This window comes from Porites lutea, chromosome 9 (genome assembly GCF_958299795.1).
Source record: "Porites lutea chromosome 9, jaPorLute2.1, whole genome shotgun sequence".
NCBI classification, from domain to species: Eukaryota; Metazoa; Cnidaria; class Anthozoa; order Scleractinia; family Poritidae; genus Porites; species Porites lutea.
Genome location: NC_133209.1, coordinates 1084872 through 1099438, shown reverse-complemented (window position 1 = coordinate 1099438; position 14567 = coordinate 1084872). Strand labels below are relative to the sequence as shown.

At 39.4% G+C, this 14567-nt stretch overlaps 1 protein-coding gene across 1 annotated transcript; it reads left to right on the top strand.

The window, feature by feature from the left end:
* Positions 1-3519: 3519 nt before the first annotated feature.
* LOC140947547 (coiled-coil domain-containing protein 22 homolog) lies at positions 3520-14500 on the top strand. The gene is made up of 18 exons (XM_073396687.1): positions 3520-3622; positions 3969-4140; positions 5255-5390; positions 5992-6125; positions 6336-6420; positions 6831-7000; positions 7583-7712; positions 8431-8504; positions 9074-9142; positions 9483-9602; positions 9722-9841; positions 10660-10776; positions 10956-11057; positions 11595-11702; positions 12311-12406; positions 12933-12992; positions 13506-13580; positions 14306-14500. The coding sequence occupies exons 1-18, from the start codon at positions 3573-3575 to the stop codon at positions 14420-14422; spliced, it is 1935 nt and encodes a 644-aa protein (XP_073252788.1). The 5' UTR covers positions 3520-3572; the 3' UTR covers positions 14423-14500.
* Positions 14501-14567: the final 67 nt, after the last annotated feature.

Here is a 14567-nt window from a genome sequence, read left to right as displayed (position 1 = left end):
CGCACACGAAGTTTTCTGTCAACATCAAGAGGCTGAGTTTCACTACGCAAATTTAGTCTCCAAGACCTTATTCATTTCCCCAAAAAAGACATTACAGCTTATCGTTAGTTTTGTTTTGTTTTTACTGACCACTCAAGTTGGTTTAGAAAAAAATTTCAAGAAAAGACCAAGAAACGAAACACAACATTTCGTAAAAATTGCTTCGCAACACAGTGCAGTACAGGAAATAAAATTATTCAAAGTTATTACTACATAGCTTACCTCCGACACGAAGCCACTTCGTTTGGGACCACAAAAAATGTATTTGAAACTGTAAATAATAATTCTGTTCGTTTTTAAATCTGTGCAACGTACACTCGCTTAAAGTAATAAAACCGGCAAATGTTCTTTTCTCGCCGTAGGATTGCATCTACTTACTTCTTTCCTCTCCCCCACTCCCTTGCGCAAGCGGTCAACAAATGTCCCGTGGTTTTTATTCATAAACGGGCCAGCTAGACAATCTCTAAAGATAGCTTAGAGGGCCAGTGAACAGCAAGAGAGAATGATGAACGGGTTATTAAAGTACCATCTGATCACACACAGCTTTAGTGGCAAACAAATATACGCGGACAAGAGAAAATGAAGCGGAAGAGAATAATAGGAGATGACAGCATATACGCGCATTACGTTGACATAAAATTTTAATATAAATGAGTCAAATCAAGAGAACTTAAAAAGGCTCCCTTTTATGTTATCTTGATAAAGTGGTTAATTTTCATTTGTCAGGAATTTTGTGATTTCATTACAAATTTATTTAGATAAAATTTCTGTTACATTTTGTGAAAAGAAAATCATTTCCTTTTCATCTTTTTCAGTTTTGAATGGTAATTAATTCGCAGTCTTTGAAAATCAACTCTGAAACTGACGGCGTTGCCAGAGAAACTTGAATTTGGCCCGAAAGTGCGTACTAAAGGAGAGCGGATAAGAGCGAGAAAAATTCTCGGCCACAATCAAGATCATTGCAGTATCATGATGTCTGAATGTTATTAGAGAGATTTTAATACAGTGACGTTCCGGCAAACGTCAGATTCAAGCTGAGAATTTCTCAAAATAGAAAACGTGCAGCTCGAAACAGTCCAAAACAATTGCTATGGACGTGTATGCAGCTATTTTGCAAAGGCCCGCCTCTTAATTCCGCTACGCTTAAGTTGCTCATCTGAAACAATGTCACACTGTTCAGCATGTTTAGTAAGACACAGCATGTATGTCGGCATGACAATAGTGTAATTATCCCTGTGAATCCCCTCCTTCCTTTGAAAAATTCCCAAGTTACACCCCTAAAATAACAGAAACGTTTTCCCTCAGAGCAATGCGGTTGGAACCTTCTGTTAGCATCATTAATTGCTTAAAAACTTGCCTTGAAGCCATCAAATGATGCCAAATAAGTAGCAATAGTAGTTAAGGTAACCTTGACGTTTTCCAAAGAACTGTTAATGTAAACCTTGAACATCTATTTAGGAAATAAAAGCACCCGTCAATCAAAGACTAGCTCAAAATAGCCCTTGCGATGGGTTAAAAAGCAATTGTTTGCGCCAGACCACAAGATTAAAATAAAGGTGATTGGATAGTCTGATCTGGGCAAAGGGCAGCGCAAAGCTGCTATGTATTTCCCGCCATTTAATTCCTTAACCCCTGTCAAGGTTGTTCTTAGATTTTTCGAAAAGCGAGACAAAACCCACGCACTGTGTAGTTTATCTGCCTATGTAAAGGAATCAGGATTCAGGAATCTGGGATCTGGGAAAGTTTTGCTAGTGGAACCCGAAATCTGGGAAAATATTGCTTGTAAAATCAGGAATCCCACTAACGAATGGAATCCAGTACCTGGAATCAGGAATCCAAGTCTTGGCATCCAGAATCCAAGACTGTCTTGGATTGATTTCCCTTGCATGGAGCGAAGTTTAGCACAGACCTCCTTTCTTGCAAATGTTTACCCCGGACTGGCAGCAGAACATAAAACGGTGAATCTGATATAGAATTATGTAACATCAGCAACGACAACTGTAATGCTGTACGTTATACTGACTTCTAGGTTTGTAATAGAAATGCTTATTTTAAAAGAAAACTTCCACTTTATTTGACAAGTAGTAGCTCTGAATAAACTTGTTGTTTAACTGGGCTATCAATTCAAAGCTACCTGCGAACCTAAATCAGGAATATAAAGAGATCCGCCGCATCCACGATGTTGCATTAAGCTAAGTTTTTGAACGTGAACTTGTAGGGACTTTAAGATCCAACGACGCGGACGGCAGCGAGAACGTCAAAAAAAAAAAACAATAGGTTCTATAAGCAAAACAACAACTTTGCACGTGCATCACACTTATTTGTACATTTCTTTTCCCGTTTTGCACAACTACGACGTGAAAATGCCTAATTTCACGTTTTACGGAGAGCGTAAACAACGTAAACGTAAACAATTTCTCTTTCTGAACTTGGACATGGTCCCTAGGAATTCAACGCCAGGAGGGTTCGCCTACATTTGACAAAGTAAGTGGGTAAGAATGATTGCGATGAAGACTGAAAGGGCGCAAATTCACTTTTTAAGCGACGTTCTCGTTGCCGTTGCAATGAGCACGCACGCGTAAACTTATGGTGCCAAGGTTTGAAATTGATTCTGAAACTCGATCTGTTTTTTTAACACGAAAGTTGCGGTTGAAATGGTTTTGCTTTAGAGGGTCAAAAGGTAAGTTGTTAAAGATCAATCGTTGTTGCATATCGCCGTACGCGTTAAGTCGACTTAATACAAACAGACGGCCGGCATAGAAGGTTAAAAGGTTTGAAACGGTTGATTACTTTCACTTTAAATTTACGTATATTGCGGGACCTTGGCCGGGGATCAAATTAGTCGAATTAATAGTAAAAATTGCCTACCTGGTCAATAAATCAGATTTAAGTGCCCATGCTAAGACGGATGTTTCGATTTTCTTGCATGATACAATTTGGGATGAAATTTTTATTCAAAGGACAAAGAGTTACCATATGGTGTTTGTGACATTTTTTGTAACTTTTTCAACCAATAATGAAAGAGTTGTTTAGATAACCAGCAACACCAGCTTACATGATTGCTCTGTGTCGTGGAGCCATTTATAATGCGTCACTTGCTTAGTTGAGGGTGGTGTTTTCATGTTTTTTATAGCCGCTTCTGGTTTATTAATTACCCTACAAATAACCTATTTTTTCAGGAGAACATAAGTCAGCGGGAGAGCCATCCGCACGACCAGTTTCATTTAAGAATATTCATCTGATAAGTGTATTCTTCGGGCAAAAATCACTCTGAACAATAAAGGCGGGCATGGCAACAAGTTCCCTGTTAGCACAGCCCTATTTTTTCGTTGCGCATGCACGATAATTTTTATTTCCTTCAAATAACTTGTGCGCTATTGTTTGGCAACTGTATTTGCATATCTTCCAAAAAAAGAATGAGCAAAATTAAATTTGTCTTAAAATACACCAATTTCTTTCCCAGGAGCGACTGGGAACAAGTCCGGAAGGACACCAGGACCCAATCCCCCAAGAGTAACAAACTGCAATGCAAAATGGAGGAGGTGGACAACATTATTATCCATACATTCAGGCAGATCGGCTGGTAAGAATACGCTATACACAGTTTCTGGCTGTTCTCTAGTCGTTATTAGACATCTTAAGGTAGTTTTTCTCTAAAATGAAGTGGAAACGGGACGTTTTGTAGCGTTATCGTGGCCAGAGGTGATTTGCAATTCATACCCTCTTCTCTTGCAGTATTGAGGTCTTTTGATATCCTCTCTCGAAATAGTTTTGTGACGCTTAGATTCATCTCGTTTAGCAAACCGTTTTTAAACACACAAACAAAGTACAGTACCAAAGGAGCGTATTCATGGAACATTTTTGGTTAAGAGTGGTTAAACTCAACTAAAATTTGTTGTTAATTAATGCTCTTCCTCTCAAAATACTAGTGACATCCCTGAAGATGTCTCAAGCTTGAGAGAGTTTACGACAGCCATGATTGTTGGTGCAACATCCAAATGTCTTCGTATGATCAAAGATGATCTGCAGATTCCTTCAGTGTTGCCTGCTAGCATGTCATCCAAGTTTAGGTTGGGGACAACCTTAGCTACAGCTTGTCAGGTGGGTCTTTTGATGCGAAAAGAAAGCTGTCAACAATGGACTGCAAGACAATGGATGTATATACTGACAGAAGGCATAAGAATGATTTATTGAATTGGCTGGGTACTAGACATTTTGGCGGGACAAACTGCATGGGTCTTAAAAACATAACTGATGAAAATGTGATGGACAAAATTCTGCAAGGAAGCACAAACTCAGTGGTATTGCTGGCACCTTACACATGTACCCAGTCATATCTTGTGTTCTATCCTCATCAACAACTGGCCATACTGATTAGTTTGGTACTGTGGAGGCCCAAGGGGGGCGGTACTACCTATAATGGCCTATACAGGGAGGCTCCACCCAAAAGGGGTACCTTTTTCAGGCTTGAGGTATATGAAAGGGTACAGATTTTACTTGTTGAAGTATATGAAAGGGTAGGGGAATCTGTCATTTGGGTCTGTAAAAGGGCACAAAGGGCTGAACAGATGAATTTTATGGCTTTATAAAGTCGGGAAAACATTCCTATTTTAGTGATTGATTCCTATTTAAATGACAATTATGCATTGACAGCAGTTAAAAGGGATGCAAAGTTCTAAACTAGGTATGTGAAAGGGGCATCACTTGTCAATAGAAGGTATATGAAAGGGATACCTTTTTCGTGAAAGACAGTATATAAAAGGGTAAGGGGCTGGACCTCAGGGCAGAGCCTCCCCGTATAAAAATTTATTGAGTACCCCCCCCCCCCCCTGGGTTTGGAGGCCATGTTAGGGTAAAATTCAGACTAGCGACATCACCTTGAAACAGTGATGTAAGACAGATGATTTGCAACAGTGACAGAGAAAATTGCCAATGCAATAGTAAACTAGCGAAAACAACATCACCTCCTCTTCAGTACTTCAAATGAAAATTCAGATTAAGGACATTGGTAGCCCCACTAAGACGGCCTCACTGTGGCCTTTCTTGCTATGTAAATGTGGCCACAGCCGTTTTCTGTTATTATAGTTCATCCACCGGAATTGTGTTGTTATCCTTTGCACCTTGTTACTGTTACTGTGTAATGTTACTGTGACCAATGGCTGTTCAACTATGAGCATATAGCGAACCATCTGCTCTGTGACTTATTTGCTTGTAGGAAGTGGGTTATCGTGGGGAAATAGGATACCAAACATTCCTTTACTCCAATGAAGCAGACATCAGGAAGTTGTTCATGTTTTTAGTGGAGAATCTTCCAAAAGAGAGTTCAGAATCAGCAAGCGAGCCAGCGATGGGTAAGTTAACAGACTATCTGCCAACCACACTTTTTCACAGAGGTGTTTTTCTAGGACATTTAACTCTTTGATGATCAATGAGCACTTGATCTGGTCCGTAAAATGTTCGTTGGGGGTGAGCATGTGGACCTGATGCAACGTAAAGGAACTCTGGTAACTCTGGAAGAGGTAACCTCCCCAACAAAACCTGTCTCCAGGTGCTTAGAGAGCAGAAGGACCTGCGAACAAAATTTTGAAAAATATACATGATCAAGACCACAATCAAAAAGAAAACAAACAAACAACACTCGACCAAGGGACTGGAGTTCAGTGCCATAACAATTCTTTTATGTTGCTCATTAAAAAAATCTGCCCTTACAAAGAAATGATATATTCAGTAGGAAATGGAGTAAATGTTTTCAAGGTCGTTTGTGTCATGCAATAAAGATGCACTGAACCAAAATAAATTAAAGAACACCTCTGTGTAAATGTTAACTTTGTTATAAGTTGCCTAAGAATTTGAGTTTTTTTTTAATATATATATTTCACATTCTTTTGGGGATTGTGAGATTACATATTTTCCTCTGTCCATAAATGGTATTGTTGTTGCCTTTATTCACAGGTTCAGCTGTGATGCTCAACAGAAGGATAGCTGCTGAGTTGTCGAAGAGACTTGCTAAGCCTTGGACGCCTTCTTTCTGTAAGAAAGACAACATTAGCTGGACTGGAACTAAACCTCGAGCCTGGCATAAAGAGGTGGGTGACAAAAGCACTAACAAAATTAACTACCTTCTCAATACCTTCTTGTGCCTTCTTGTATGAGTACAAAGAGTGTGATACTAATGCACAGTGATCAAATAATAAAGGAACTTACAATTATATCCCTAACATTCATCAGAATTAATGAATTTGTTGTGTAACTTAAAAATGGTTACATCAACTTCAAAATATTATCTTGATTTGCAGGGAACCAGATGTGTCAGAAGGTTTCATGCATGCCCTTTGAGAATCCCAGAAGGTCTGGGAGATTTAACCAAGAAAATACCCAAAGGTAATTTACTGTCCAGTCTTTCATACAAAAGTATTAGTATTTTATCAAATTTTCAACTAATCAAAAACACTACCCAGATCTGGGTAGTGACCAGTCATCAATATTCGTTAGAAGTCATTTTGCAGGGAAACCAGTTGTGAATGTCACAAAATGTTGGTTGTTTTCTCAGGCAAGATAAACATATTATATATTTTTAATGTGCTCAGAAAATGTTGTCTGTAGTGATCCATTAACAGTAGAGAGATTCTTATCTTATTTTCCATACTTAGCAGATTCCATATGATATCCTACTGGTATTGATTTGTACAGATCACAATCTCCAATTTTTTTCTTCAAAAGAAACCACTAGTGCCTATTATGTTACAGAATGTTTCTGATATATTTTCCTTGTTTTTTGTTTGTGTGTGCAGATGTTAAGGCATATTATGGAACTTCCTTGCCTTTTATCACAAGTCAGCCAGCCTGTCGTCAAGATGTAGCCCCATCTGTGCTTGAAGAAAATGCGATAGCAGTCACCTTAGCAAATGAGTGGGAGAACGAGTGGAATCAGAGTGGACTGGCATCACGACTCTCAAAAGAGGTATGTAGTGATATTGTGAGCCAACTTTGTTTGTGCAGAAAACTACAGTGAATTGATGATCTCACTACATTGGAGGCATAAAAGTGACATGGCCTCTCTTTCAGGATTAACAGTTACCAGACGCTTAAATTCATGGCTAATCCTTGTTTCCTTTTTTGTTAAATACTAAAAACAATAGTGCCATACAAAAGCTCAGCTCACAAAGTTTCATTTGAATGGTCACACGTCAGGATTTCATCCATTGACTCAGAAACTGCAATAGATTTTCATGCAAAACAAATAGCACCATGTTAAAGTCAGAACCACTGAGAAGTTTTCATTTAAATGGTAACACCATATAACTTCATCCACAGACTATGATGTGGAAAACGAGTGGTACAGTTTGAAAGTACTGCTGAAGAGGTTTCATTTGAATGGTCACACCTTTGGATTTTATATGATAGAAGTACATAATAGTCCTTTCAATAATATCATATTTTAGGCAATTCATTGACTCTATGAGTGAAAGTGTTTAAGAAGGGTATATTATAGTAATAATTACTATAATTATTGATTATTTATTGTCGTGTTAATTTGGCAAAGGAATACCTGGCTCAGAAGAGAGAGCGTCTGGAAAAGAAGATCAAGCAACATCTACAGAGTGAGCTACAACGAGCAAACTTGGATGCTGCTGCTAATGCTGACCTCAGTGATATTGTATCATCTCTTTCTGGTAAGGAGTTGTTGTACTTTCAAGACCACCATTAACAAATAGGTGATGAGAATAAAAGGGAATATTTATTATTTATTTAATTGAAGTAACTTACAAATGCCTGCTGCCTCTGTGTAGGCATGATGCTTTGTCATCAACTATTAATTATTATCATTATTAACTATTAGGGGATATTAATTATTTTACTAACAAAGTAAAATAGGACAGCAGTGACTTTTACTGCAGTTAACCTCAAAGAGAAATATTATTATTAATTCTCACTGTTTTTACCTGATTTCTAATTTTTTTTGTTAAAATCCAAGATGGTGGCCAAGATGGCGACCATGTTTGGTGACATCACAGACCTCCAGCAGCGCCACCAACCATAAAATATACCCCATCTTGAAGAGAAGATCAAAGGCCTTCCACTGAAGGCAAAATCGTTTCAAAATACTGCAACATATCAAAAAGTCAAGGGGAGGTCCATCAGGTCCATCAACCTCCCCCCTCCCCCCGCCCCCTTGTACCAAGGTGGGGGTATGGCTTTGCGTGTACGTCCGAGGGTTAAGGTGTCTTAATAATATATGTTTTCAGGCATTTTTTTCTTCTTTTAACACGTGTACCACAGCAACACCCCCCTCACCCTCCAATAATCAATTTTGCCTAGTCTGAACTTTTCTAGGTACTTTCGTTAAGCTCTTTAGAGGTTTTTTAGAAAACTGATTTGCCTGACTTTTAGACAAAGCATCAGGAGCTGCTGCACCATCCAAAGGGTCTCGTTTTACTCGCACAGAACAACTTCAGTTTGCCCAGGTGAGTTTGAGTCACATGGAGTGTTAATTAAATGCAATCTGTCATACTAGTATTTTTAATTTGGTTGTAAGGAAGGAGGTGCAAGAACAGGGGGGGGGGAGTAATTGACCTTCTATCATCTGCAGAGGGAGTGGGAGTTGAAGGAGCTGTTTCATGAAATTTATTAAAATTCAAACAGTGAGAGCTGACGCCAAGTTGAGTGACATATTAAAATAAGGGCTCAAAACATCAAAGAAGGTATAAATAACACAGCTCATAAAAAAGAAAGCACAGATGGACAAACTTGAAGAAGATCAAAACAGATTGCAATTTCAGTTTTTTTAAAAACTTGTTAGCCTAACAGTTTCTCAAAGTTCATTTTTGTTGTTTGTAAAGTTTGATATAATGTGTTAGAAGAGATACTTGTTTGATGTGTAGCTGTGATTTTGTCACTTACAAGAAAATTCCTTACAAACGTCAAGTTCCTTATTGAAAAAGGATGGGTTATAGGCAGTAGAAGCTAGACAGGAGTAATACAGTCCTTCTCATAGTTATTTGTTATCTTCAATTCATTGCCATTTGTTTGTCAGGATGAAGAAAAGACAGCAGCCATGGCAGGTTTGAGTGAAGAAGGACCTCCTAAAGTAGATACTGAAGAGGTAAGATGACCATCGCCACTTTGAAACTGAGTCCATGGCTTTCACTGTTTATGCAGTGACTGATGCATTCGAGTATCATGCAAAGGAAGTGGATAGAAGAGATGAAGAAATAAATATTATGTTTGCTGTTATGAAGTAAGCTTCTGTCAGGGCAGGTGGCAGTGGAGAAATGTATCCTCAGGAGGAGTGTTTTGCATGAGAAAGACATTCTGTTAGGAGGTTAATCAAGGGCTTGGACTTTGAATTAAACTGTTATTTCAGCATCAAGAAAGCCTTTATACTTTAGTCTGAAATCACTTTTGTGTTAAAATGTAAAATTCCTTCATTTTTATGTTATCAGGAGATGAGGAAGAAGAGAGAAGAAGAACTAGATGCCCTTCAATCCAAACTCAGTGAAATGAATGCATCAATTGAACAAAATGAGTTAGAAATCAAAAAATCTTTAGCGGAAATACAACAGGTTTGTTTACCTTTTTTCACTCGTAATATATTGCAACGGAATTAACTTGTTACCGTAAGGTTTGCTTGGTGTTACAAAACTGTTTACCACTGAAATGTTGGAAATTGTTTTTCTTCTAGACAAACGAACAAATATCCAACAAAAAATCCAAGAATGTTGAACAAGAGGAGATTTACAAAGTAAAGAAAAGGACTATTGACTTGCTCCCTGATGCAGAAAATAACATTGATAAGCTTCAGGTAATATGGACTGTAAAGAAAAATTGCCTTTATTTTGTCTGATGGCACTTCTAGCTATGGTAAAAGGGGCAACAAAAGTGTGCACCCTTTTTTGCAACATTCCTGCAAAAATTGAAAAGTAATATTTTGCGTTTTACCTGGCACCCACATAACAGGGGCGTAGCTAGGGGGGTCTTGGGGTGCCCGTGCCCCCCCCCCCCCCTTGGTAGGCCTTCTTTTGAGCAAACAACCTACAATATTCAGGTGGCAAAAACGCCATGACAATGTCTTGGCCGTAAAAGCCATTGTTGAAAAGCCCACTTTTTTAAAATTTGTTTTTTTGTAAAGTATTTTCGCCAACGGCTCTCGTCTTTAGTTAATATGGGCCTTCATGCCGTGATAATACGACTGAACCCGCTGATACACGAGGGAGAGCAGCGGTATAAACCATATATAGTCGGCGATCCCCGGATGATGTCCCTGTCTGTGACCCCCCCTTTAAAAATCCGGGCTACGCCCCTGCATAATGATATCAAACATTCCAATAGAAAAGCTTCCTGGTTGTGTATTCCCAATTCTTAATACGTGCATTATCGGAGGTCAAGTAATCTTGTTTTTAAACACTTAAAAGACATGACGTAACGTTTTAGTTTTAAAGATATGTTTCAGATACTTATGTTCTTTTCACCGTGTAACACTTACCAAGGAAGGAGGCGGTCAATGCACATATTTTGAGGCATTGCTTTCTTCTCGTTAAAAATCTTTGTGCTGTTCTCGGCGCTACGTACATTTGGTGGTTTTAAAACTCTCATTTCAAAAACTTTGTTTTTATCATTCAGAGTGTGGTTGATGCCAGTGCACAACGACTTGTTAGCTTGGCACAGCAGTGGGAGAAACACAGGGCACCTTTGATAGAGCAGTACAGAGAACTGAAGCAGCTTAATGCTAACAGAGTGGTAAGTCTGTGAGAAACACAGGGCACCTTTGAAAAAGCATTACAGAGAACCGAAGTGGCTTAATGGCTAATAGAATGGTGCAATGTAGGTCTGTGGAATCTGTGGTCGGCCCACCATGTGTGGTAAGATCGTTCTTAATCTGAGTGTATTTTTTTTCTCTTTGTGTTTCTTGTTCTTAGTCGGAAGCTCAAAAGCAGCTGGAGGAGATAAAGTCTCTTCGAGAGAAAATGAAAGAAGTTGCAGAGGAGGCACGAGGGAAGGAAGACATTTACAAACAACTGGTAATGTTTGCGTACTTTATCCAATATATCTGCTCAAGTTATAGTTATGAATGCTCGTAACTTCAAAGTTATACATGAAGGCTGCATTGGTCACAGAGTTTTAAGACGGTACCTGCCTATCTGCCTAACACGGTGAATAGTTAGACTTGCTACAAGTCGACCTGTCATAAGTTCTCAAAATATTTCGAAACTGAGAAGCCATGCTTGTTTTATTTTTGCGTGGAAGTCGCGCGGATTTTAAAGCTTGCACCATACTAGTGCTCAGGCTGCGCACGGCCAATTTACTCTAGAGAGCCACCTTAACTCTAGTGTATACATATCGCTACTCTCATCATGTGATTGGGATGCCTGTGGTTTGGATTCCATTTAAGGATGACAGGTGTTGAAAGTCGAGCTCTGTGGAAAGTGTGCCATATTCAAGATCTTTGTATAAGGTCCCTTGGTACGCTCTCTCCGACGTACATCATCCACATTGTATTTCAGCCGCTGGAACTTGCTAACTACCTAGTTTTAGATCTTTCTGCTCGAATTTTTCAGATTGTTGAGTACGAGACTATGAGAAAAGATGTGAATAGATCAGCGTACACTCGCCGAATACTGGAAATTGTAGGAAATATCAAGAAACAAAAAGAAGAGATAAACAAGGTAGTGCTTTTAATCTTTACCGGCTTGTAGTGATAATTCTATTGTATGGAACTTAAAACTCAATGAGTTTGACTTTTGCTATATTGTAATTCTCTGGCAATCTTAGTTTATCAGTGACAATAAATAGCGAAACTAACTCGTAAAGTAAAACTCCAAATCAGCTTCAGTCTCTTCAGTCAGCGAGTTGTGAGCTGATTCCTGCTAGCTTGTCTTTGTTAGCTAGGGTTTTAAACTGTTTAAGGTTTGCTTATCATATTACGTGTTGTCTAAGTGAAATCCCTGAGGGTCAGTTTAGTCGGTAGAGGGCTGGCTTGTGGAGCAAGATGTCGTGGGTTTGATTCTCGAAAACGGACCGATATTCATGTCCCAGGTTCTTAACTGGGAAAGAACGTACAACCTTTGTCTTGCAGCTGCTTCGACCTTCGCCTAGCTGGGTTGACCACGTAAATATGGTGCGCGGTCCCATCTTGGGCAGGCCACGAAAATTAGTTTCGACTTAGTGCTAAATACACTGAGTACACTGAAGGAAACAAATGTGAGTGTTTTGTTCTGAAGTTGCTCGTTAGTTTACGCATGTGTTTGACAGTAGCTTGTGATTAACATGGCAGATTTTGATCGACACCAAAGATGTGCAAAAAGAAATCAACCAACTTTCAGGAAAACTGGACAGAACATTTGCTGTAACAGATGAACTCATCTTCAGGGTTTGTTTTTAAAGTGTCAGCGTAATGTTTCAGAGAAGAGCTAATGACAATGTCGATTTTGATTTCTATAAGTCACGCAGGTAAATCCATCATTTTTTTAAAATAACAAACCTGTCAGGAAATTCAGAGTTTTGCAGTAACGTAAAATAATCTCTTGCAAATATTGAAGCCCTCGTACCCATAATAAGCAGAATGCGCACAACTTGCCAGGCTGGTGCTAGCCTGCGTGGCAGGCGTTAAAAGGGGAAGGGGGTATTTGGGCGTGCGAGAGCGCGTTGGGCGCTCCTCCCTCGCGCGTGGTCTTGCGCCTTAATTCCCTTCCCCTTCCCTTTCGAACGCCTGCCATGCAGGCCAGGCTGGTGCACATTCTTCGTACGGGACCATAAATCCCGCATCAGAACTTACACAGTTGTACTTAAAGCACATTCTCTACCTTTTCCCGGAACAAAGTGCTTATTTACTAGAAATAGATTAACTAAGTATGATAACCTCGCAGTCAATTCGTTTCCAATATTTTCTTGCTCAGGATGCAAAGAAGGACGAGTCCTGCCGCAAAGCGTACAAATATCTAGCTAGTCTTCACGAGGTATGTTCATTTAGTTCTATCCGACCTACTATATACCAGCAGTGTTTATTTATATTTAGACAGTCACTCCACCATTTGGGCGAGCCCTTCTCGCTGTACCATTACCTTACCACCAACGACTTTTAGTCCTATTCTAACGCCGGGCAGTTTCCACTTTCCAAGTCAAAATGGGAAAAATAAACACCTTAGTTATTATCAAACTAGAATGTAAATAGGACGACCGTTTTCCACGGTTACCGGTCGTTTCGATACAAGTTTATTCAGTCGACTTGTAAGTTGTTTCACGTACTTGGATTAAAGAACGAAGAATATTCACCCAAAATGATTTCTTGTTCACACGCAAGCTGTACTTAAAGTGATCGAAATTTTTGTGCAATTTTACTGCTTGAATTTGTATCGAAACGACCGGTTACCGTTTTCCACCCATAAATTTCCAAATGTGCTGTCTAATTTTCAACCACGACAATGCCTTTTAATAAACACCTAAAAACTTACGTGATCGTTAATTTCCAGAATTGCAAGGAACTGATTAATTCAGTGGAAGAAACTGGACTCATCTTGAGAGAAATACGAGATTTAGAGGATCAGGTATTGTATGAGACATATTGATATCAGTCCATAGTAAAACAACACAGTGGAGAAACCTTATAACGAGACTGTAAAGCATACATATTCGCGCAGTCACGTGGACCAAACTCGGCCTTTTTGAGTGACGCTGGTCAAGCGGAAGTGAGGCGTTTTCCCTTTTGATAGGCTGATTTAGCAACAGAACGGGAACGTCAGTTGACGACGGCGCGCGCAGATCAAACAAGTGGCTTGAGCAATGGCAGAGCGGCAAATTGGGCACCGGAAGTCGTGTTTAGTCCTTTCCACGCGCTTTCCCGTCGTCAACTGACGTTCCTGTCCTGTTGCTAAATCAGCCTAATATATCTTGACGCCTCCTAATTCGTAACGACACGACTTGCCCAAAACTAAAGTCAAACCACTGTCAAATATTGCAAAATGTCCTCTTCCGGTTGACATGCTTCGCTCAACTAACAACTTTCCCTATTACTACAGATTACTCCATTTGTGGCGCCTTCTATTCAACCAAACAATGTATTATTGAATGGTTGTAAGGCAAAGACATATGCAGGCGTCCGTCCCTTTTTCCAAGTCGTTGATCAATCCACAAGTCGGGCGAAGAAAGATTCAAATGTCCCCTCCCTCCCCCGGGAGAGCAAGATCAGTGCTAAAACCCCTCTTCCCCAGGGTCAACACTCGCCGGCTTGAAATTGATAGGTTTAGTTAACATCAATGTTCATTTCCTTCAGATTGAAATGGAAAGTCAGAAAAACACAACTACTAACTTGGAACGAATCTCAGCGGACTTAAAACAAATGAAGGACGAAAACAACACATTGGCGAACAAACTCAAGGCAGCCAAATGAGAAAGCTGGTATTATGATATAAAATAGAAAATTTTGTAAAACGAGCCATACTTTTAGAAATAAATTGATTTTTACTGACCTTTAGTCGCGTTTACACCACAAAAATTTTTTCCTTTACCAGGAAAATTTTGTATTTTCTCATTTG